This window comes from Sphaeramia orbicularis, chromosome 6, assembly GCF_902148855.1.
Source record: "Sphaeramia orbicularis chromosome 6, fSphaOr1.1, whole genome shotgun sequence".
Lineage (NCBI taxonomy): Eukaryota > Metazoa > Chordata > Actinopteri > Kurtiformes > Apogonidae > Sphaeramia > Sphaeramia orbicularis.
This window is the reverse complement of record NC_043962.1, coordinates 38673736-38700344: the sequence shown is the minus strand read 5'-3', so window position 1 is coordinate 38700344 and position 26609 is coordinate 38673736. Positions and strand designations below refer to the sequence as shown.

At 35.1% G+C, this 26609-nt stretch overlaps 1 protein-coding gene across 1 annotated transcript in view; it reads right to left on the bottom strand.

The window, feature by feature from the left end:
- Positions 1-1097: 1097 nt before the first annotated feature.
- gramd2ab (GRAM domain containing 2Ab) overlaps positions 1098-26609 on the bottom strand; it is a 51958-nt gene continuing 26446 nt past the window's right edge. The window contains exons 4-13 of the mRNA XM_030135610.1: positions 25515-25572; positions 21061-21133; positions 17342-17445; positions 13538-13636; positions 10633-10704; positions 10088-10147; positions 4639-4774; positions 4457-4550; positions 3613-3714; positions 1098-1166 (exon numbers count right to left, since the gene is read on the bottom strand). Coding sequence (XP_029991470.1) covers positions 1118-1166; positions 3613-3714; positions 4457-4550; positions 4639-4774; positions 10088-10147; positions 10633-10704; positions 13538-13636; positions 17342-17445; positions 21061-21133; positions 25515-25572 — 847 coding nt within the window. The 3' untranslated portion in view covers positions 1098-1117. The remainder of the gene's footprint in view (positions 1167-3612; positions 3715-4456; positions 4551-4638; positions 4775-10087; positions 10148-10632; positions 10705-13537; positions 13637-17341; positions 17446-21060; positions 21134-25514; positions 25573-26609) is intronic.

The window sequence follows — 26609 nt, the reverse complement described above, 5'->3', positions numbered from 1 at the left end:
AAATTACAATTTAACAAGTATTTCAGAACAAAACCAAAGGGGCGCTGTTCCATGGTAAACAAAGGGGATCAATGATAAGATGGATTCATTCACAGCTGATTCATCAACTAAAGTCAAAACAAGGAAACATCCTAAACTCCCTCAGCCGACACCGGAGGAGTCGCGAACTATTAAGTACGATGTGGAACGGCAGCAGCATCTCTCCGTTATTCTGCTATAGTTTCCTCATTTCTTTTTAGTTGAGCTTCAATGTACGTTTTTTTAATTTTGATGTTTTCACACACATCACGGGATAATGCAACAGTATACGGACACCATTATTTAATCTAACACTCACCTTTGATCATACATGTAATCATCTTAATACCTAATCCAACAAGAGTCCTGCTCCTGTTGTGGTTTCTCTAATCCAGCTGTTTATCACACCGTAGGATACACCTGTGTTTCCTCGCTCATATGTCCTCGTCTCTCCTTCAGATACATATGAGATATCCTCCAAGATGACAGAGAAATAAGTGGAGCCAACGCACTAAGAAATATTTGTTGGAGCTGAAAGGTAGCAAAAAAGGTGCTAAAAATTGGACAAAACTAGCAGTAAAATGTCAAAATCAATCAATCCTGACTATTGTTTGAACAGAGACTTATAAAGAGTGAACCTTTAAAACCCAATAAAATGTTGACACAGCATTCATCCAACCTACCAGTGTCTGTAAAACCAGTGGTTTTACTTTTCTGTACAGACCGAACTGGACTACAAAGTCAAAGGTTAAAGGTCAGCGTTTGTTAGTAGAAGTCTGTCTTTGCTGTTGCAGTGACATCTATGGACACTCACTATTTTCAGTCTGCTTAAAAAAAAAGAATTGAGTTTTGTTACAGCGTTGACGTTTCTTTTGCCGTCTGACCTTCACGTCCACTTCATCCTCACAGGTCAGAGGCCAGCTACTGTTTACTACTGTGACGTCTCTATGGTAACCAGGTCGCGGCGGAGTCAGGGTTCAGCTGCAGACGTCGCGTCAGTCGTCGTCTCCATCACAGAGTTGTCTGCTCGCTCCGCCGCTCCCCAACAGGAAGTCTATGTAAGTGCAGGGTTTGCTTTACTCCCTGATTGGCTTCGGCATCAGGTTCCCGTCTTTTGATTGGCCAGCCAGCAGGGCACCTCTCCACACCTAGACATCAAACAAACACACAAAAATATCACATTAATCACACATAATGTCAAACAAAGTGATGTTTTCTTTCTTTTTTTTTTTTACGTTTTAGACAGATTCCACTTAATCACATCAAGTTACTTTAACCTCCATCTTTAATCATGATAAATAAAGTTTGGACATTTGAAATATTATTTCATTTTTCCCAAAATGTGTTTTTCAATGTTGCAAAAGTGTTCTGAAGACAGTGAACACATTACAACAAATAGTTTCAGTGCACTTTTTTCACAGATTTATTGACTGTCAAGCAGTGTCCAAATATTCAGAAATTCAAAAAAATGCACAAAGAAATGTTATTTTCACAATATTTGGCTCAAGGAAGGATGTGATCATTATTTGGATTGTCAGGTTATTATATTGTATGGTGTGTGTATATAAACATGGGGGTGCAGACGTGTGTTGATGTACAGTGGTACACATAAAATGGTGTGTATGTAGATGTGTATGTGACTGTATGAGTGTATGTAGAAGTGTATGTGACTGTATGGGGGTACAGGTTGGTAGGGGTGTGTTTATGGATAATCACAATCTTATGTTGTATATCAAGTGATTAAGCACTAACAGTTTGAGGACTGGAATCAGGGGTAGGACTGGATAAGCAGTGGCTTCTTCCTACTCCCTTTCAGGCATAACAGTTCTTTTTTTCTATTATTTGATTTTTTATTTGTGTATTGTTTATTATTCTTCTTATTATTCTTATTATTTATTTTTCACCCATATGTTTTGTATTATGTCTGTATCTGAAATAAACAAAACTAAACTAAATTGTCCTTCAGAGGTTAAGGAGATCGTTCAGATGTTTTTAAAGTGAGGTTGTATGAGGTAATGTCTTTAAAGTCTCCACTCACAAAAACAGTCACTACACCTCACAGAATACAGGATTAGGATCTGTTTCTGCCTTGATCAGTTAATTATTTTGTTATTGTGTGACTTTGGAGTTTTCAAACAAAAGACCTGGTGTACTCTACTCAGATGTATACAGAATGTGAAGAGCACTGATCTAAAAATGATGAGTTCCCCCTCAGGAGGCTCAGACCTTTTTGTTTGGTCTGTTTGTCTCCAGTTTCAGATTATTTCCACGATAACAACATCAGAAATATCAGAATACAAATCAGACAGAGCAGAGCTGTTCACTGATAGAAAAAAGAATTAAAACTGACACATTTTGACAACAGATTTAAAAACTTTACACACGGTCCAAAGTGTTATTTCAGACGTCCAAATATTGAAACCCATTCCACTTTTTAAGCCAAATACTTACTTTCTAAATTTCAATTTCTCTTTTCTAATTTCTAATGTTTATTATTAATCAGGTTGCAACTCCAGCTAACACAAACCTAAAATTAACAATGATGTTCTGCAAATGTTCTTTGCTTTAAAGAGTAAAACAGATTTAGTTCATTGTTTAATTTAAGTATTCTTCTTTTTATCTGTTTGCAGTAAATCTGCATTCATTTGGCACATTCATATTGCACTTATTGCACGTATTCATATTCTGTATATACTGTAAATACTATAATATACATCATCCTTTCTATGTATATCTGTATCATAATACTGGAAGGGCTAGGAGGTCTGTGTGTGCGTGTGTGTGTGTATCGACACAATTCTGACAAATTGAGACGTTTTTAATTGACGAATTTGGTACCTACAGTTGAAGAATAGTCCCATTTCCACATTAAATATCTCAGTAAATTGATAGGACTGATATTTTCAGAGATATTAGTCATTTTGGAATACAATTCCCTTACAGTCACAGAACCGCAGTACCACACTGCATGATGAGAAATGAAGTTAAAAACAGGAATGCTGCATTTACTCCCACAGTCCCGACATATTGGTGTTAACACTGGTGTCTGCAGCCTGGGCTGCTGTTAAGGGGGAGTGAACATGACAAATTCATGGGACCCAGCATCCCTGGGGGGGCCCATACAGCAGTGGAGTGAGCCTGGAGAGGTACAGTAATAGTAAAGCGTCTTCAGTTTGCACCACTCCGACAATCACGGACCGCAATTCCCCCCCACATCTACTACCCGTGGCTCCCCACAGGTTACATACTAGTATTTATATATTTCTCTTTTTCGGTTGCATTGATAATTTCTTTCCTCTTACTTTTTTATTCTGCTTGAATGGAGCGACTTTAACACCAAATCATTTCCCCCTGGGATTAATAAAGTATTCTGATCCAATACCCAGAGTTGATTCCATCCTCTGTATATTTATCCTAATATTTGCACTTCTGGTGGATGCAACCTGCATTCATTGCCTTGTAGTTGTGACATGTGCAATGACAGTAAAGTTGGATCTAACCCAATGTAATCTATTTATGATTGATGACTAGTAAACATCTTCTGTGTGTGCCAGTGTAGTAGTTGAAGCGTTGTTGTGAAGTGTTGATGTTTACCTCTCTCTCAGTGTTGGCTGGCTGCTCAGGAAGCTGAGCTGCTGCTCCAGTCGACAAACTCTGAAGGCCAGGTAACAGGACGACAGGACTAACAGGAAGACGCTGAGACAGACACACAGATGGAGAATTAAAGTGAGTGAAACAAGCCTCCTGCTGTACTGGACATCCTGTATCGTACTAAACACTCACCAACAGGTGTCAGCGGAGTTAAATATTTAAGACATTTGGGACAAATTCAGGACTGTTCTGAACACCAGTGTCATTCTGACTGTGCTGCTGCTGCTGGAGTCTCCTAAATGTTCTGTATTTCTACATGTTCTAGGATAATAAATGTGACAGATTAAGTTTAAGATGTTTTGGATCATACTCCTAATAGATTCTCACCGCTTCATTATGTCAGGTTTGAAAAGTGACATCAGTTTTTTTCTCAACTTGTTGCAGCTTCTCTATTGTAGCCAAAAGGAAAGTTATGACAGAATATAAAATATTATTAATATAACCTTAAATGTTTTATCTGATCTTATTACTATTTATAGGAATCAGAAACACGATAACAGGATGCTTAATATTATTTTAAAATCATTATTTATACTGAACTTGCAATGGAAGAAGGCTCTATGATACTGCATTTTTTATTACATTTATTTTATATTATACATCATATTGTGAATAATATTGAACATTAGTATATATGTAAACATTCTAACTTATTTTACTGTACACAAGTCCTATAAAGAACAAATACTTTAAGGACTTTCACATTAATTGAATAACATTTATTATTTGCTGTTATTCCTGATGTTATAGTTTTGTAAAAGTGTCTTTGGTTGTATTCTGGACTTACAGCAGGATGAAGAGTTTCAGTAGTTGGTACTCCATGTGACCCAGTTCAGGTACTGGTTCTGTCAGCAGGATCTTCTCTGTTTCCAGACTACTGTCTACACAGAAGCACAGAAAATCCCAGCTGAGTGTCCATGAGAAGTGGCATTACTGACTGGCTTTTGATTGACAGGTGTGAGGACCTACCTGTGAGTGTGTGTGCGCTGAACGGTGCGTCAGCAGCGAGGCTGGGGGCGGAGTTTCCCAGCAGGTCTGGAAGAGACGAGGAGACGGCGGGGAGGGACGGCTTCCTCCTCCACTTCAGCACCTCTGGATACTCATCCTGTACATCAGACATAGAGACAGAACATGAGTACGACTCCTGCTGCTTCATGCTTTTAATGCAAATAAATGAGAAACTGCTTGTTCATTAACTGTGCAGCTCGGACTCAGGGACGACTTTGTTGTCTTAGCCCCAAAACTGTGGAACTGCCTCGTACTATTTGTCTGATCTGTGGAATTTTTTGGCTGAAAACCTGTCATGTAGAAGGGGAAATATTTGTACAGAACACCACTGTGATGTGTTTCATACTGTAATTCATTCTTGTTTATTTCTTTGTGTCTATCTTTTGTGTGTGCTGCATTTTATAACTGCCTATGCAAACCAGGGGTCTCAAACTCATTTTCTTTCAGGGGCCACATTCAGCCGTATTTGATCTCAAGTGGGTCGAACCAGTAAAATTATAGCATAATAACCTATAAATAATGACAACTCCAAATTTTTGTCTTTGTTTTAGTACAAAAAACCCCCCATTAAATTCTTAAAATACTTACTTTTATAAACTATCCAAACAAAAAAGCTGTGAATAACCTGAAAAAACTGAAATTTCTTAAGAAAAATAAGTGCAATTTTAACAATATTATGCTTTAACTTATCATTTATACATGTGTATTACGGATTGGATCTACAAAGATACTAAACACTTAGTAACAGGCAAAAATTGTTAAAATCGTGCTTAATTTTCTTTAGACATTTCAGGTGGTTCATACCTATTCAAGTTATTCAGATTTTATTGTTACAAGATAGTTTGTAAATGAAAATATTTTCAAAATTTAAAGTTATTTTTTGCACTAAAACAAAAACAAAAATTTGAATTTGTCATTATTTATAGGCATAATGAAATATTATTTTGTCACATCAAACCAAGAAGAAAATGTGGAGTCATTATTTTTTTGTAGGTTATTATGCTATTATTTTACTTGAGATAATGTTGGTCTGTACGTGGAACCTGAACTAAAATGAATTCAACAGCCTTGACTGTGGAATTTTTGCACTTTGCAAATTCATCCCACGGGCCGGACTGGAAAATTTGGTGGGTCGCATGTTTGAGACCCCTGATGTAAACCATGATCTATAAATAAAGATATATTTAGTATAAATGAACACTTCCACCCCTAGATGCCTTTAGTGTATTTGTTTCTGGTTTTTCAGTCTAATATTCCACTGTTGGAGGCTCTTGGTTACCATCTGGAGGTCTTGGAAACAACATGAAATGCCTGTGCGAGCGCTTATGAATGCCTTTTTAAAAACATCTTTGAAAGCCAGACGAAAATAACAGCCACCTACTAAAACCTGAAAAAATGAAGGATCGGTTATTAATGCCATAGCAACTACACCGAACACACAAACCAAAACTTGGCCAGAATGATTATTTTCAGAGCACATAACTTCACTGGAGACAGTTACTCCCTTGAACACAGGATGAAAAACCTTAAGAAGCACTTGTTAATATATTACCCATTAACTGAAACTGTTTCGAAACAAATTAAGCCTTGTGACCATTTTCAGAGCAGACTGCGTAAAGTCTTACTGCTTCAACATCAGATGCTTTTGGTGAACACTGATTAAACCTTAAAAACCCTGAAACACCTCCTAGGAATTAGACGCATATACCCCGTTCAAAATGGAATGAATTAGTGGAGTAAAAATCCAGCATTTTTCACAGGTCAAGTGTAGCAATTGGTTTAAGGTGAAAATGTCATATCATGAACCCCAGAGCCTCAGAATATCCTTAGGTCTAACAGATCTGTTGTCTTGTTTTCTTTATACAATGAAACAAATAACCCTTTTCTTACAAGAAAATGCACAAACAGCATTAAGAATAACTGCAAGTACAGGCTGTTCTTAGTCTCCTTACAACACAGGTGTCAAACATGCGGCCCGGGGGCCAAATCCGGCCCGCCAAAGGGTCCAGTCTGGTCCTTGGGATGAATTTGTGAAATGCAAAAATTACACCAAGATGTTAACAATCATTTTAGTTTAGGTTCCACATTCAGACCAATTCAATCTCAGGTGGGTCATAATAACCTAGAAATACTCACAACTCCAAATTTTTCTCTTTGTAAATGTAAATGTTTTCATGTATTTACACTAAAACGAAGTATAATATTGCAAAAATATCTGAATAACCTGAACAAATATGAACAACCTGAAATGTCTTAAGAGAAGTAAGTGCAATTTTAATAATATTCCACCTGTTACTAAATGTTTTGTGTATTTGTAGATCCATTGTGATCTGAAAGTTAAAATGTACATGTGTAAATGATAAACTGAAGTAGAATATTATTAAAATTACACATTTTTTTCAGTTTATTCATATTACTCACATTGTTTGAAAGGATAGGTTGTAGATGCAAACATTTTCATCATGTAATTTGACTTTTTTCATTCTAAAACGTGGAAAAAAGTTTGGAGTTGACATTATTTGAATATTATTAAATTATAATTTTACTGGTTCGGCCCACTTCAGATCAAATTTAGCTGAATATGGCCCCTGAACTAAAATGAGTTTGACACCCCTGCCTTACAATGACATCAGCGTTTGTGTCACATTATGGCTTTAAATGTAATATTTTAACACTGTACAAGGTATTGAGCTCATTACCAAAGTACAAAATGCACCAAAGTATCAAAATGGGTCAGGTATAGAATTATACAGCTTATATTATTACATCGAGCTCATATCACACCCTATATACAAAATATAGTGAATAAGGAAAAATCAAGTTTGTGCTGACATGGTTGTGGGGCAGAAGGCACACTAATGCATGTGCTGTAGTAATGCCTGGCTGTGAAGTTATTCTGGAGTGCTGTTGTTGAAAAATGATCTTTCCTGTTTGATGTGCAGATATCAGCATGCCCAATGGAATACCTACTGGGAATAAGAAGCCAAAACATGTAATCAAATATAATCGACAAAATACTGTCACTGGGATTCCTATCAGTAAAGTGCAGTTTAATGATAAACTGGAAGGAACACAAACACAACTGTTTTAGTATGGACAGTTGGTACAGGGACTTTATGGACCTCCTTTTTATGGAACTGGCCTCACTTTTTTTGACTCTCCCAATGAATTTAAAACACTGTCACTGTCAAATCTTAACTGCTTAAAAAAATATATTAACCCTTTCATCCATGAATTAAGAGAACCTTAATGGGCCAAAAAACAGTAATGTCCAGTCAGAGAGCGAATTTTAATTGATTGCCATTCCAACGTTTACTTCATTATAAAGTAGCTCCTTGTCTTGGATAATCCCTTGTGGTCTAACTAAAGCAAAAATGAATTTAAAAGTAAAAATGTGGGTCAAATTATCTCTAAAATGTCCCGTCAGAGAGATTTTGAATACTGTGTTTTGACCCTTATCAAGATTTTTTTTCCTGAGTGTTTTTATTCCTCTTTAGGCCTGAAAAAAAAACAAAAACAATGCGATTGAAGAATGTTTTATGAACCTATTTTTCATGGAGTTGCAAAAAATATCCACTCAGCTGGACATCATGCATCTAATTTTTGAAGCAAAGAAACATGCATATACACTATACACTGTGTGAAAACTATGAAATATATTTTTTAATGCTGCTAATCTGATGTTTTGTCACATTTTAACATACTGTAATATTAGTTATTACTCACTTTATGGAGAAAAAAAACAAAAAAAAAAACCTACAGTCTAACAACAATAACAAGCAATTGATTTATACTCATACATGTTAGTGCTATCAAGAACAGCAAAGTTACAGTAATGGTATGAATTGCAGTGTATGGGATGATGCATAGGTGTCCACTGTGTTGGCTGATATGGAACTAAAACAATAAAATCCATGAATATACAAGAGAACAGCTGTAGAATAGCTGTCTACTGTAGTGACCACTATGCATGAAAGGGTTAATTTGATGGTCCTGTACTTGTTTTGTATAACAAATAGTACGAATGTAAACTCTGCAACCCCCCACCCCCATCCCAGCCTTGTCTGTGTATGTATGTGTATTTTATGTCTCTCAGAAATTATTAATAAAAAAAAAAAAAAAAAAGTACGGGGGTGCTGAAAAGTTCATAGGCTGACTAAGGAGGAGTAATTCCAGAGGAATTAAACTTGGCATACATTAAATTCAACCTTTCCTGATACTAACTGCATGGTTTCCTTCCAGATAAACCCACACTAGATAAATAATTTAGGACTTTGAAAAGTAGTACTGGAGACATTTCAGCCCACCCTTGTTCTCCCTACCCCTCTTGAATTCAGCTGCCCACTTTTGCACAGTTGATAAAGCTGGAGCATCATCCCCTATAGCAACCATGTCAGCATGAATGTCCTTGGGGGCTAAACCCTTTTCTGCACACATTTGATAACACCACCGTGCCACGGATTGTTCATGAAATATCTCCGGTACTACTTTTCAAAGTCCTAAATTATTTATCCTGTGTGGGTTTATCTGGAAGGAAACCATGCCGTTAGTATCAGGAAAGGTTGAATTTAATGTATGCCAAGTTTCATTGCTGTGGAATAACTCCTTCTTAGTCAGCCTATGAACTTTTAAACCCGCCCCCCCCCCCCCGTATTTAAGACAGAACTTGAAAACTTGAAGGCTGCACGAGAAAAGCCTCTTATCCAGAAACCATGCTGTAGTCCCAAAAGGTCAGAGCAGGAACAAACAACAGCTCCTGGTATTCACTAAGCCTGTTTTTATTGACAGGTGACTCAAAGCTCACACAACTGTTTACATCGTCAAACTGAACAGAAGTCTCTGTTTCTGCAAAAGCTTTTCAAATCCTGTTTTTATGTCTGTCACCTGTTTCACGCTTCAGTTTGTGCACGTGAATTACAGGTGGGTAGGAAATGGTTTGTGTCTGAAAGGTAACACATGGTTTTTAAGTAATCACTAAATGTCTGGTCAGATTCTTACTCTGGTTTGTATCTAATTAATATTTTCATCAATATCACATTTGCTGGTTGTTTCTTTTATTTGTTAGTTATTTATTAACTTATTATCAGTTAATGGTGATCAGTGAAACTGTCAAAAGCACAAATATTTCATCAACTATTAAACACTGAGAAAAAAAGACAATTGTTTTGGTGTTAGAAATTCAAGAAAATTCTAATGAGACCCAGTTCTGATGCAGATGAAGCTCATTGGTTACTATAACAGCCATCCTGAACTGGACGAGGGCTGATTGTGCATTTTGGAAAAATTACTTATGTACTCCTCTGCACTCTAACACATACAAATCTTGAAGGCTTGTCGACATAAGTGTTAAATGTGTTAAATATTCCCTGTATGTCAATGCAGGTTGATACGAGTGTAAAGTAAACTTCACCATAGACAGAGAGCTGGGCTCCTCCAGGTATTGCTTCAGACTCAGACTTTTCCCATTCACCTGAAAGAAAACAAAAAAGAAAGAACAACTCAAACAAAAGCCAAACATTTGATGAATTAGGAACAATGGTGATACTATATAGGAATTTTAACAGCTGGAATCAGACATGTCACATCTAAGAATGACTGTATATTGTGCATTAGGATGTAATGATGATGTCCAAAATACTCAAAGGTTAAGATGATGACTCTTTATCATGACAGAGAAAGTGCTATCATGCTCAAAATGTCACCCAGGTAAAATCAGTTGCTTAAATAGCAGGATATTATTATAATCATGATCTTGCCATATTTCTTTTACTTTTGGCTCCGCTCACCTTGTTCTTCAAGAACAACTTCTGAAAATAACATCATATTAAAAAAGGACTTACTGTAACACTGACAGGAGTTTAACTTTATGATATATATATATATATATATATATATATATATATATATATATATATATATATATATATATATATATATATATATTACAGTACAAACCTGCAGGTGAGTGCAGATCCTCCGGAGGACGTCGTAGACACTGTCTCTGGACAGCAGAGACACAAACACATACTGCCGAGAGAAAACAGGAAGGCTGGAATTAGACGTTGATTCATCAGAATGAACATCATCAAATAACACATCAACAATGGCTTATTTGAATTCATGTCTTTGCTTTAAAGAAAATACCAGATATTAAAGGGGACGTATTATATTCAGGGTTCTTGCTCTTTATCGAAATAAATATTCCAGACTTTTTCAAAACTGCTATTTTTTCTCCAAAGACCTTGACTTATGTACTTTTATAATTCGTGTCCATTTTTTTGGTTGAGATTGTACCTGTTGTGTGTAGTAGAAAAGGTCATTTTAATAAATGCATCTGAGAATGAATGAATGAATGAATGAATGCATAATTCACAGTAAATTATGTTTTACTGACAGAAATGTTTTCAAAACGTATGAAAATCACAAAAGTGCATGGATATCACACAAACAAGTTTCACTAGAATCATTCCAGTACAGACCAGTTAGTGAAATCATATCATGTTTTTATATGCTTTCTTCATGTATTTCTTATTTTACAAGATTATGTGCCTTTGATCATACTCTAAAATTCAACTATGAGAGAAACACTTTTTCATACTTTACTAGGACTGTCACACAAATTTCCGGACTTTTCAAGGTCTAGAAAACAGTGTTTCAAAATTCCATATTTTTTAAGACTTTTAAGACCTGTGTAAGCACAATGTATGTCCAATTTAACAACGTTGTGTAAGTCTCACGTGTCTAGTGTTTCAGCTCAATTTCAGCTGAAATAGCCTCCCAGATTGGTCATTACATCACACTCCCAAACAGGCTGTTTCAGTGTCTGTTGAGATAAATACAAATGAGCTTCCGCCCACGCTCCTTTGTCAGCGCCATGGACATGATCATGTAGAAAACTCTGTCCAATCCTGATATCCTGGACGTCAGGATGGTTCGGGTAAATCTGGAGGACTTACTACAAGTGCCAACTATAGCGGTAATATCACATACAAACAGACCCAGTTATCTGAAACGGGGCTGAGTGTATTTCTTTTAAATTAAAAAAAAATTAAACCCTCATTCTTAACCATCTGTCCCCTTCAACTTTTTAAACTTTTATATCAACCCAAAAAGACCCAAACATTCACCATGGACCAAACCCATCTACTGATCTAAACAGTTTAATACTTGTTGATCCATTAATCCTATCAGTACATGTAAATAATTGGTGTAAAATACAGTTTGTCATCTTTTCATGGTCATCAGATATGACCCATTTGGACGTTCAGAGGCTCCGTAGTGAACGTGGAAACACCGTCATCTTCTACAACAGGGGTGGCCAATCCTGGTCCTGGAGAGCCACTATCCTGCATGTTTTTTAGATGTTTCCCTTTTCCAGCACACCTGACGGTCATTATCAGGCTTCTGCAGATCTTGATGATAGGCTTATCATTTGAATCAGGTGTGCTGGAAGAGGGAAACATCTAAAACATGCAGCACTGTGGCTCTCCAGGACCAGGGTTGGCCACCCCTGTTCTACAACACTGACTCACCAGTAAAACCCATGGAGTTTAATAAATGATAGTGGATAGATACACATGGTTTATGTTCAGTTAATGACAGATTTGCTGAAAAAGTCACTTTTTCTTCCGTTTTCTCTGTTTTTGATATAATAATCCTCAACTTTACTTTGAGCTTTTTTGAACATCTACATCAGGGGTCTCAAACTCATTTTCTTTCAGGGGCCACATTCAGTCCAATTTGATCTTAAGTGGACCGGACCAGTAAAATAATAGCAACATAGCCTATAAATAATGACAATTCCAATTTTTTGTCTTTGTTTTAGCGCAAAAAACCCCCATTAAATTATGAAAATACTTACTTTTATAAACTATCCAAATAAAAAAAAAAAAGACGTGAATAACCTGAAAAAAATTAAATTTTTAAAGAAAAATAAGTGCAATCTTAACAATATTATGCCTCAACTTATCATTTTTATATGTGCATTATGGATCGGATCTACAAAGACACTAAACACTAAGTAACAGGCAGAAAATTGTTAAAATCGTGCTTAATTTTCTTTAGACATTTCAGGTTGTTCATATTTGTTCAGGTTATTCACATTTTATTGTTACAGGATAGTTTGTAAATGTAAATATTTTCATAATTTAATGTATTTTTTGCACTAAAACAAAGACAAAAATTTGAAGTTGTCATTATTTATAGACATAATATAATATTATTTTTTTCACATCAAACCGAGAAGAAAATATGGAGTCAGTCTTTTTTGTAGGTTATGAAGTTACTATTATTTGACTGTAGATCATATTGCTCTGTATGTGGAACCTGAACTAAAATGAGTTTCACAGCCTTGACTATGGAATTTTTGCACTTTGCAAATTCATCCCACTATTGGAACTCTTGGCGGGCTGCATTTGGCCCCGGGGCCGCATGTTTGAGACCCCTGATCTACATGATTAGTAAACTAAATGTAGGGAAACACCTGATTTTCACTGAAAAAACACAAAATACAGAAGAAAATATTACAATAAATGGTGGTAAATCACTTAAGGAAGGTTAAATATAGAGAATAATTCATTTAGGAACTGACACAAAAATAACACTGGGTCCTCACAGGTGAACCTCTTGAGACCCAGCAATGCTGTAGGGGACAAGAGTTTCACAGCTTTACTTGAACAAAAACACTGTCCACTGCAAAGAAAAAAAAAAAAAAAGAAAAAAAAAAGAAAAAACTGCCAAAACCTTTACTGCTTTATGTCTCAGGAGGTTAATGTTCTTATAAGGACATTAAGGAGGTATTCTTTCACAATAAAACCTGTGTTTCCACTTGACGTTTTATCCCATGAACCACATCTCATACCTTCTGTCCGGTGTCGATGGTGATGGCGAGGCCGTTGGGCACCAGACCTGCAGTTTTATGCTTCTTCACCAGTCGGACCGACACCACTGGAATACAGACCTGAAGGAGGAGTGAACAGGAAGGGCTGAAATACAGATATTTAATACTCTGGAGTGAAGTCAGAGCAAGCAGAAGGTGAACTACTTTATTTTATTTTAGAACTTCCTGGGGCAGATGGGCTGACCTTTCACCTGGACTCTGAACACTCAAACTAGATAAACAAATGTCTCCAGACCAAACACAAACATACAGTACACAAACTCACAGCAGGCTGAGTCATGGGGGTCATGTTTATATAGATATATTTGTACACAGCTTAAGAAATAATTAACAAAATAGGGACAAGTCAATATTTGTCATAAATGTCTGCGCAAATGTCAGTTAAAATATATCAAAAAGACACTTAACCCTTGTGCATCCCTCTACTTTACTACTGTCTGGGGACCATAGAGACAAAAAAAAATGCCTATAAAATGATCAAACATTGATGTTGTTTCTGCTTTTTTCTGCATAAATGTCTTCAGTCTTCATTTAACCACAATTTAATCCTTTAACCCTTTCATGCATAGTGGTCACTACAGTGGACAGCTGTTCTCTTGTATATCCATGGATTTTATTGTTTTAGTTCCATATCAGCGAACACAGTGGACACTCACACTGCAAATATCTAAATCTGACCAAGTGTTTTTTTCTCATTTCTAGTCCAAATATCTGATGCACCATCCCGTATACTGCAATTCATACTGTTAGTGTAACTTTACTGTTCTTAATAAACCAGATCTGCACTAACATGTTTGAGTGTAAATCAGTTGCGTGTTATTGTTATTAAACTGTAATTAAATGTTTTTTGTTTTTTTTTTTTGCACATTATTTCCATGATGTGAGTAATGACTAGTTTTTGTGTTTGTTAAAATGGGAGAAAAATCAGATGAGCTGCATTAAAAATGTTTTCATTTCATAGTTTTCACACAGTTTATCAGTAAATATGTTGCTTTGCTTCAAAAATTAAATGCATGGTGTCCAGCTGAGTGGATATTTTTGCAACTCCATGAAAAATAGGTTCATAAAAACAATTTCAATCGCATTGTTTTTTTAACGCCTAGAGGAATAAAAACACTCACGAATAAAAATCTTGATTAAGGCTCTCATAATTCATGCATGAAAGGGTTAAATGTCAGCTTAGCCACTGTTGTTTTTTCGTGATTTTTCATTGATGGAGTATTATATGAAGTATAATCTGTATGTGTGTGTGTGTGTGTGTGTGTGTGTGTGTGTGTGAGACAATGGTATTTTTTATGCAAGATCAAAAAATATGGTTTCAAAGTAAGTCAATGAGGCCTTTTTCACCATGAGTGTCCTGCACGGCATAAGAACTACTAATGCAATGGATTCAATGTTATTACTAATCTTAGATATGCTCACATCCCTCCAACATGTATTATATGGAAAATATCTCATATTTTGTGTTTAAAAGAAAATAAATAAAACAAGTGGCAGTTTCCTGTATTCAAACTGCCATTTAAAGGGTTACAATCCTGAACATTTGGTAGTTTTGAGCTGAGTTGAAGTGATTTAAGAGATTTATGCAGGAACAAAGCTGTAAAAATATTGATATATGATCATTTTATTTAAAAAATTTGTGTGCACATTTTTGCTTCGAGGGTCCCCAGAGGCTTCAAAAATGTCTGTAGTGTGTAACAGACCTGTGTGAATAACTGCCATTAGATTCAGTCTGAATCTTGAAAAATACATTTAATAAGAAGCATTCCTGCAGAAATTCATGCGATAAGCTGTAACACAACCATAATGATCAGCAAATCAAAAAAGAAAAATGACAAAAATGTACAAAAAATAGCCTCATGGTTTGGAAAAAGATATGTTTTCTTACATTTCTGAAACAAAAAATTAATTTTCTCAGCAATAAGTTATATATAAATGATCTCATATTGAAAAATAATGTAGAAACATTTACTCTTCCAACAACAGAATGTAAGCCAGTCCAACTGAAGGGATGTTACACTGAATTTCCACAGAAAATCCAACCATTATTTCCTAAGATGTACACCCTGGTCATTCACCTTGTAATGTACAAGTGGTGCTGACAGATCAATGCTGAAATCAATGATTCCGTCTGTAAACAAACTATATTTCATGTCCGTTGGCCAACATGGAGTTTCTACAGCAAAGGTGTCAAACATGCGTCCCGGGGGCCAAATCCGGCCCACCAAAGGGTCCACTCCGGCCCGTGGGATGAATTTGTGAAACGCAAAAATTACACTGAAGATATTAACAATCCTTTTATTTCAGGTTCCACATTCAGACCATTTCAGTCTAAAGTGGGCGGGACCAGTAAAATACTGTCATAATAACATATAAATAATGACAACTCTCATTTTTTCTGCTTTGTAAATGTATATATTTTCATGTATTTACACTAAAACAAAGATTAATTTTGCAAGAAACGTGAATAACCTGAAATTTCTTAAGAGAAGTAAGTACAATTTTAACAAGATTCTGCCTGTTATTAAATGTTTTGTGTGTTTGTAGATCCACTGTGGTCTGTAAGTTATAATGTACATGTGTAAATGATAAACTGAGGCAGAATATTGTTAAAATTACTCTTAGTTTTTCAGTTTGTTCATGTTTATTCACATCTTTTGAAAGGATAGTTTGTAGATGTCAACCTTTTCATAAAATAAATTTACCTCTTTCACTCTAAAACATAGAGAAAAGTTCCGAGTTGACATTATTTATATATTATTACATTATTATTTTACTGGTCCAGCCCACTGCAGATTAAATTTAGCTGAATGTGGCCCCTGAACTAAAAAGGAGTTTGACGCCCCTGTTCTACAGCATCAAACACTTTCCATCTTTTTGTCCTTCTTCTTATCCCATGTGTAATTATGAAATGAGTTATTATGAGCTGTTACAAGTTTCATTTTCATCTTTCACATGGTTTGGGTTGTTTGGCTGATACCACATCCTATTCGAACACCAGTGTTTAATTAATAGGAAACAAAACCCTCAGGGACACTTCCTTTATGTGTGACGCAGTAAAAAAGCTGCTTTAAATACTGCTAACTACTGTCTTTATAAACAAATACAATATACTGAATACATACAATATACAAATACAGATAGATAGATAGATAGATAGATAGATAGATAGATAGATAGATAGATAGATAGATAGATAGATAGATAGATAGATAGATACACAGAAACAGTCACACCACATCCACAATAAATAAATAAAGGCAGAGTGTAAACAGCTAAAAATAAGTTATATTAAAAAGAAAGTAAAATTAAAAGACAAAATGTGTTTTCTACCTAACACATTAAACATAAAACCCCCCCGATATAAATATGATGAATTATTTATTTTTGAAATAATCAACAATCAGGCCCCAGCATCATCTTGGTAAAAGCTATTATTGAACAGATGGAGCGATATCATATCCAAATGTGTGGGACAATATTGAACAAATGTCAGTATCAGCATCATACCAGTGCATCTCGGAGTTTTATCTCACAAAAGATGGGAAATGCTGGTTTAGTGCCTTAATTACACTTTTTGAGTCTTCAGTTCCCTGTCAGAAAGTAAATAAAATGTGACATCTAAAGAAACTTGAGCTCATTTTGTTCCATTGCTCCAAACAAACCCTACTTAGAAACATGAAATAACCCTTTAAATGTTTGCCAATTAGAGAGACTTTGAGGTTTATCTAGTGAGAATAAAAAACTGACTTTGTGTGTGCTCACCTTGATGTCTTTTCCAAACAGGTTTGCGTAGAAACACAGCCAGTTCCTGGAGATGTAGAGTCGTCCCTGCAGCAGGATGTCCCTGAGTAACGCGCAGGAGTACACTGCAGACAACATGTAATGACATAATTTTACTTATGGATTTTAGATTTGTTTATTTTCATTGACTATCATGTAAACTATTTACTGTAGCAGCTGTAACGGCAACTTATCTGATGTAAGCAGATGTTTTAAGAAAGGGGCAGGTATTATAAGTTTTCTTCATCCTGCTCCTTTCCAATCATTTAAATTAGAATGAATATATAAAATGAAAGTGAAAAAAAATGAAAAACACAGCAGGTTAGTACTAGGTAAGACACATTTTAAAGGACTAATACTTTGGTTTTTTTTAAATGGAATTATGCATTTTCAAACATTTCCCTGTGGTCTACATAAACTGTAAATGCTATACTTGGGTCCGAATTCTTCATTAATTCAACTCCACAGGTCCATCTTCAACCGTATTTCTGAGAAATGACACCAGAAAGGTGGTTTTGAGCGCTGGCCCTTTAAATGCAAATGAGCCACTTCACGCCCCGCCCCCTCCAGGTTGTTGACTGTGCTGCTCTGTCCCGTTCAACCAACAACTGAACAATTTAGGTAATCGATTTGATGTTTGGACATATTTTCAGTATGGACTACAACTGCTGCTGCTGACAAACAATTATGTCGTACTCGGAGAAATGTTCATCGAAAATCTTGACCTTATATGTGCAAATGTCGTGACATAACTAGTTATAAAAACAACAACAACGACAAATTAAGAAGGAATTGAAACGGGCTGTACACTGTAAAAAATGACTGTAGAGTTAACATCAAAAAGTTGTAAAATTGCAACATAAAAAAACTTTAAGTGACAATACAAAGCAAAGTTGTTTATTTGGAAAGATTTTTGTGTTAACGATTAAATTAAATCAAATGTAGCTGTAGTTCTTACAGGAAGAGTATGTTAACAAAACCAGATTTGTATGTAGAAATGATGTATTTCTATTGTTTTTAGAAAATAAAACTGTAAATTGAAAAACAATGTATGTGGTGCTGTTTAAATTGCAAGACCATAATGTTGAAATAACAGCGTATTTGCTTTTTTTTTTTTTTTTTTTTAATAGAAAAGCCATAAAAAAGTAAACATTTAAGAATTTATTTAAACTTGTACATTAATGGGTTGGTAGAGTTGGTAGAGCGGCTCGTCCAATAACCAAATGGTTGGTGGTTCGAATCCTGGCTCAGACTGTCCATATGTTAAGGTGTACATGGAAGACACTGAACCCTAAACTGCTCCCAGTTGGACCTGGTGGCTTTGGAAAGTGCTTTGGACACCATGAAGGTGTAGAAAATGTGCTAAATAAGTGCAGTCCATTTACCATTTAAATCCAGTGTTAAATTTACATGTTTAAAATGTTAAATCTACATGTTACTCTGTAAATATGTTTACAGTTGGATGTGTTTTTTACAGTATTGTTCTGGAAACCACAACCGCCAGTTTTTTTCCATAAAAACAACAGGATTTTTTTTACAGTGTAGAAATCCACTCGTTTTTTTGCCGGAATGAATATAAAGATAGCTTTGCAGCACCTGGAGGGTTCAAATTCAAACTTTATGAACTATTAGGGTCCAAATACACAAATAAATGTACCAAAGACTAATAAAAGTGGGCTTAGCAAAACATGACCCCTTTAAGGCATCTTTGATTAAATGTAGGACCTCACATTAATAAAAATAACAGTATAATGGGCCTCAGAGGTTTTCCTTGAATCTGAACCATATTTCAGTCCAGCTAACGTTACACTCCCATTTGTCCATGACTAATGTTTCTGTTACTGACGTTCAAGCTGCTAACGCTCATACCTGAACCTTCCATCATGAATAATTGCTGGCGGCTCCGCTCATTCAGATCTGTTACCATAAAATGCTAAATCACATGTTATGAAATCTTTACAAGAATTTCCAAAGCAAATATTGCAATTTTTTTGAGTGCCAGATTTAAGGATTAATTATCAGTTTTAATGAAATATGGCCTTAATTTAGGACAGTCATGTTTAAGGCTTTTTAATCCATACGGCGATTAAAATCATCTACTCATCTGAAATGCTTAATAACCTCTGAACCACTAAACCTATCAATACATTTAAATAATTGTTGTAAAATACAGTTTGTCATCTTTTCATGGTCATCAGATATGACCCATCTGGACGTTCAGAAACTCCGTAGTGAATGTGAAAACACCGTCATCTTCTACAACATTGATTCACCAGTAAAGCCCATGGAGTTGGATCAATGATAGTGAACGGACACACTTGGTTTATGTTCAGTTAATGATATCTTTTTCACTTTTTCTTCAGTTTACTCTGTTTCTGATATAATAACCCTCAACTATATACTGAGCTTTAATGAATATCTACATGATCAGAAAATTAAATACAGGAAAATACCAAATTTTCACTGAAAAAACTCAAAATTGAGAGGATAATGTTTCAATAAATGATAATAAATCACATAAATAGGTTAAATATAGAGAAAAAAATTATTTTGGAACTGCCATAAAAGTAGCAGTGGGTCTTTATGGGATAATATCCATACTTTTCGTTAAATCTCTTGAGACCCAGCAATGCATGTTTGTCCTCTGTAGGGGACAAGAATTTCAAAGCTTTACTTGAACTAAAAGGCTGTCCACTGCAAAGAAAAACATATATATCTGAAAAAACTGCCAAAACCTTTATTTTTTTTATGTCTCACGAAGTTAATGGTCTTATGAGGACATTAAGGAGGTATTCTTTCATAAAAAAAAAAAAAAAAAACAGTGAATGTGGAAACATTGTCATCTTCTACAACACTGATTCACCGGTAAAACCCAGAGTTGGATCAATGACAGTGGATGGAAACATTTGTTTTAGTTCAGGTATTGATATATTTGCTAAAAAAGTCCCTTTTTCTTCAGTTTTCTCTGTTTCTGATGTAATAACTCTCAACTTTAATCTGAGCTTTTATGAACATCTACATGATCTGTAAATTAAATATAGGAAAACTAGAAGCACTCGGAGAGCGCAGACCTCCGCCAAGGCTGATCAGTGGCCCCCCCCGTGGGCCCCCCCACGCCAAGGAGGTTATGTTTTTGCCAGGGTTTGTTTGTCTGTCTGTCCGTTAGTGTGCAACATAACTCAAAAAGTTATGGACAGATTTTGATGAAATTTTGTGGTCTGCGCCCCCCCCGTGGGCCCCCCCACCCCCGATCACCACCAAAATTTAATCATTTCTTCCTTATCCCATTTCCAACAAACCCTGAAAATTTCATCCAAATCTGTCTATAACTTTTTGAGTTATGTTGCACACTAACGGACAGACAAACAGACAGACAAACAAACAAACCCTGGCAAAAACATAACCTCCTTGGCGGAGGTAAAAACAGATTTTCACTGAAAAAAAGCAAAATACAGAAGAAAATATTCTAATAAATCGTGATAAATCGCTTAAGAAAGGTTAAATTTACAAAAAAATTCATTTGGGAACTGCCACAAAAGTAGAACTTGGCCTTTATGGGTTAAGGACACAGGAGGCGATCCGTGTCCACATGTGAAACAAGGTAATCAAATACTACTTTTAAACATTTGTGCTGAGTTCTGTGGGACACGAACAAATATTTATAAAGGTACACAGTCAGTCGAGGTGAGACGCGTCCAAACCTTTCATCAGGATCTCTTCTTTAGGAACTGTCTGGAACAGTTTGTGGTACTGGGAGTTGTATTTGCTGACAGTCTTTAAAAACAAGAGGAGAATGTATTATGTCAGAGTATTATCCCGAACATAGAAATGTAGCACAAAAAGATCCACGTCAAAGCACGTCTGCACTTTGTCTATCTGATGAATGGAAATCTAATACTAATTTGTGCTCCAGAAATATAAAAAAAATACATCTGATGATCACTGATAAGCTTCAAACTTGACTATCGATTGTTGTCTACTGTTAGTTTTTACAGCGGTGTTATTTTGTTATAGCCAAAACAAGACTGCATTTCCAACAAAACAAGCTGCATAATATCGAATGAAAACAATGAGGTAATGTGATTAAACAGTTCTTAGAGCTGAGGGGAACTGTGCCGTGCAATGATTTATTTTTGTGTCATGCACACAAAGCGTCTAGTCCTCAGACATCAAAAGTAGAACAGCATTAGTCAGACGTTTCATTAGATTTCACTCCATGATAAAATTACTGGATGGTTCACAGCGCAATTCTGAACGGAATAATCTGCTGTAAAAAGGGTCCCTTTATGAAGCCCTGATCGTTTTGTGACTAATATGTGCAATGTTTTAGACAAAGCAGTTGAAAGAAAACATTATGCTTTATTTTGCAACTTTGCTGTGCTTTTTGATGGTAGGTTATTCAGGAAAAAATAATTTGCTAATATCATTTTACGGACAATGTGGTGGAATATTAAAAATTTCCTCTATAATTCCAATACCTTCCCTGTTACATCCATTAACATTATTAACCCTTTAACTCAAACTCATTTTCTTTCAGGGGCCACATTCAGCCCAATTTGATCTGAAGTGGGCCGGACCAGTAAAATAACAAAATAACATATAAATAATGACAACTCCAAATTTTTTGTCTTTGTTTTAGTGTAAAGAAAAAAAAAAAACTTAAATTATGAAAATACTTGCTTTAATAAACTATCCAAACAAAAAAGATGTGAATAACCTGAAAAAAACTGAAATTTAGATTAAAAAAATTTAAGAAAATTTAGTGCAATTTTAACAATATTACGCCTCCACTTATGTGCATTATGGATCAGATCTACAAAGACACTAAACACTTCGTAACGAGCAGAAAATAGTTAAAATTGTGCTAAATTTTCTTTAGACATTTCAGGTTGTTCATATTTGTTCAGGTTATTCACATTTTATTTTTATAGGATAGTTTGTAAATGTAAATATTTTCATAATTTAAAGTTATTTTTTGCACTAAAACAAAGACAAAAATTTGAAGTTGTTAATTCAAGATTTTTTGCTTAATTCAAGATTTTTTTGCCAAATTAAGATTTTTTTTTGCTTAGTTCAAGATTTTTTTTTTGCTTAATTCAATTTTTTACTTAATTGAATATTTTTTTTGCCTCATTAAATTTTTTCCCTTAATTCAAGCTAAATTATTATTTTTTGCTTAATTCAATTCAAGACTGTGGAATTTTTGACTTTGCAAAAACATCCCACGGGCCAGATTGGATCCTTTGGCAGGCCGCATTTGGCCCCTGGGCCACGAACCTTTTCAAAGACTTTAAAAGTGAATATTGGTTCCAAATATTAGGTATATACAATTAAAATTGTAATAAATTAAAACTATACTCAAATATTTGACATAAAAGTAGATCTTTACATAGATGTTTTCTCCGGAAAAGTGCGGTAATCAAACACGGTTATCATGATAATTAAAATTTAAATGTTAATACTAACTGTTGGCAATTTTACTGCGGTTTATCGTTATACCGGTAATCGTTACATCCCTAATTTAAACTCAATCATACATTCAGAACACTCACCACATACACATCAGGGGGTAAAGGCTTAAAGTATTGCACTATTTCACATTTCATGTACCATAATGTCATGTGTGATATTGTTTTTTCCTGTCTGATGCTAATGGTTCTGAAGCTGATGGACTATCTTGTCGAAAGTAAATGTGCGAGATATTTCACAATAATATACTGCACTTTTTTTTTTCGATTTTTGCACTTGAATTGTTGTTTCAGTTTGGAAGATATTTGTTTTTACAGTGACAATAAAGTATTGAATGAATTGAATGAATGAATGAATGAATGAATAGAAAAATCCACAAATTCTATTATTAACGTATGGAAAATCTAAATTTTATTCATTATTTTATTCAAAATAATCTGAAACAGCTGGTGTAAAATCATGCAGCATACACGTCCACACCTCAGATTAATATAATAGTAAATAAAATCATAAATGTTTTGTTAATATGGTGAAATAACTGGTCCAAATCTACAGACAAATGGTCTCTTCATCTTGCTTCAGTTTAGCCTAAAAACAAAACTAAAATGCAACTTTATGACTTGTTGGGCTAAAATACTGTTTTGCCTGCTGATGATCTGCTCTGGAGCTCCGTTGTCCAAACACCTCCTCCCTCCCTTTATACACCTGTGTCTGTGTTTTTCTACGAGCCAGACGGTGACTTCCTGACTTCCTGTTCCTGTCTGAAACAACAAAGACTAAAACAACAGCAAACACCAGCAGCAGCTCAGTGCCTGAAGCTCCTGATAATGGTCTGAATATTGGGGTCAAACTAACAGCTTTGAAAATTAACTTTACTTGTGATTCATCATCTACAGCAGAGGCGTCAAACTCATTTTAGTTCAGGGGCCACATCCTCCCAGTATGATCTGAAGGGGACCACACCAGTAAAATAAAAACATAATATAGAAATAATGTCAACTTCAAACTTTTCTCTGTGTTTTAGAGAGAAAAAAGTAAAATTACACTATGAAAATGTACATTTACTCAGACAAATTCACCAATTATTGGAAAAACTGGGTTGATTTTGTAACACTATTAAGAGCTGATTTTACTTGATAAGAGTAACGTTTATATAGACCCATGTAAACCTTTGGTTCATGCTACACACTTTAAATGTTCAGTGTTTATCTTATACAGGGGAAAAGAGTTTCTGGAAGGAAAGAATGGAATGGGAAAAATACTTGTTATTTCCCATTAACTCTATTTTAGGTTACTGTGTGTACTATTGCTATTTCTGTCATTGATGTATGAGCATGTTTTTGTTTTGTGTTTGTTTTTCTTTACATATATAAAAGTTATATACATGATGTAAAATGCTGATAAGATAAAAGAAAATGTACATTTACAAACAATCCTTTAATATGAACAACCATGAAAATACATACATGTTTTAAGAAAAATAAGTGCAATTTTAACAATATTATGTCTCATCTTCTCATTTACTCATGTATATTACTGCTTCTCAGCTGGATTTACAAATACACAAAACATTTAATAACAGGCAGAATATTGGTCAAATTGCACTTAACATCTCAACATCTCATGTTGTTCATTTTTGTTCAGGTTATTCACATTTTTTGTGAAAGGATAGTTTGTAAATGTAAACTTTTTTTTTCCTTTGTTTTGCTTATTTTACTACAAACTTGGCTAAACATACATAACACAAACAGCAGGATCAGTAAATGTAAACGTTTTAATGTAATTTTACTTTTTTGTACTAAAAGAGAAAAAGTTAGAGTTGTCATGATTTATAGGTTATTATGATGTTATTTTCCTGGTCTAATGCACTCTGTATGTGGAACTTGAACTAAAATAATTGTTAATATCTTTAGGGTAATTTTTGCATTTCACAAAATTTATTCCACATTGGACCCTTTTGGGGGGCCGGGTTTGGCCCATGGGCCAAATATTGGGCACCTATGATCTACAGTTGTCAACGTTTTGTCTCCTCTGATACTAAACCTGTGACTAATGTTCCATCTGTGTGTTACATTCATCTGTCAGACTAAAAATAGCATTAGCAGTTTTTGTAGAAGGGTGTCAAAAAGATGACAAACCATTCATTTATCACTAAACTATTCATTTATTACATAGAAGTGGAGTTAAAAATGAGCAGTCTCGTTCATGACAAACTGGAGTCGCAGTGTAAATATTTAGTAAAGATGGAAGATAAAGAGAGTAACCGGAATGGAAGCTAAAGACTGATAAAAATACTGCGACCTCTCAAAGTTCACTCTTACATCATGTAATAGTTCACATAAATACAATCTGATACTCTGAGTCAGTCAATGAGGACTTGGACCTTATTTGACATCAGTTTTTGAGGTTTTAATGTGCGATGGTCCACTTAAATTTCGCCTGGATGTGTTCCCATGGAGACGAAACAGACGCCGGAAACGTCTGCTGAGACTTAAAAAAAAGGTTTCAAAAGGACTCCTGCTGGTCTGCCGTCATCTCTGGACTGAAAACAACCACAGAGCTGAGTGTGTGTGTGTGTGTGTGTGTGTGTGTGTGTGTGTGGGGGGGGGGGGGGGTTGGGGGTCAGTAGTGTTGACATATCAGCATTTTCAGGTCACTTCACATTGTCGGGTGTTTGGTGACTTACAGATCCTCTGTAACACTTCTTCACATCTTCGTAGGACAGGTCATCGATCAGCTGCAGCCTGCAGACACAGCACATGGAGTCAGATTTCACAGATTGTGCACAGATCTGAGCCCAGACGTTACAAACACAAGCAGAGCCGGGATGATTATAGGGGGTATCATGGACTGGAACCACTAGTACACAGGTGTCAAACATGCGGCCCGGGGGCCAAATCCGGCCCACCAAAAGATCCAGTCCGGCCCTTGGGATGAATTTGTGAAATGCTAAAATTCCACTACGATATTAACAATCCTTTTAGTCCAGGTCCCACACTCAAACCAATTCAATCTCTGGGTCAGATCAGTAAAATACTACCCAATAATCTATAAATACTCGTAACTCCAAATTTTTCTCTCTGTAAATGTAAATATTTTCATGTATTTACACTAAAACAAAGTATAATTTTGCAAAAAATGTGAACAAACCTGAAATGTCTTAAACCAGGGGTGTCAAATTCATTTTGGTTCAGGGGCCATATTCAGCCCAATTTGTTTTCACGCAGGCCAGACCAGTAAAATAATGACTTAATAACCTATAAATAATGACAAATCCAAGTTTTTCTTTTTGTTTCAGTACAAAAAAAACCCAATTAAATTATGAAAATATTTACATTTTACAAAAAAGATGGGAATAACCTGAAAAAACAGAAATTTTATTTGAAAAATTAGTGCAATTTTAACAAAATTATGCCTCGACTTATTATCTATACATGTACATTACACACAGTGTTACATATACATTTGGTAAAAGGCAGAATATTGTTAAAATTTTGGAGTTTGGAACTAAAATTTGAACAATTTCTACAATATTACATCTCTTATTATTAACACAACTCTAGATCACAGTGGATCCATAAATACACAAAACGTTTAGTAACAGGCAGAATATAGTTAAAATTGCACATTTTGGGTTGTTTATCTTTGTTTTTATTTATGTATTTATTTGCATTTTATTGTGAACAAATAGTTTTGTAAATGTAAATATTTTCACAGCGTAATGTTATTTTTTTCACTTAAATGTTTTTCACATAATTTTTCACAAAGAAACTTTGTAGTT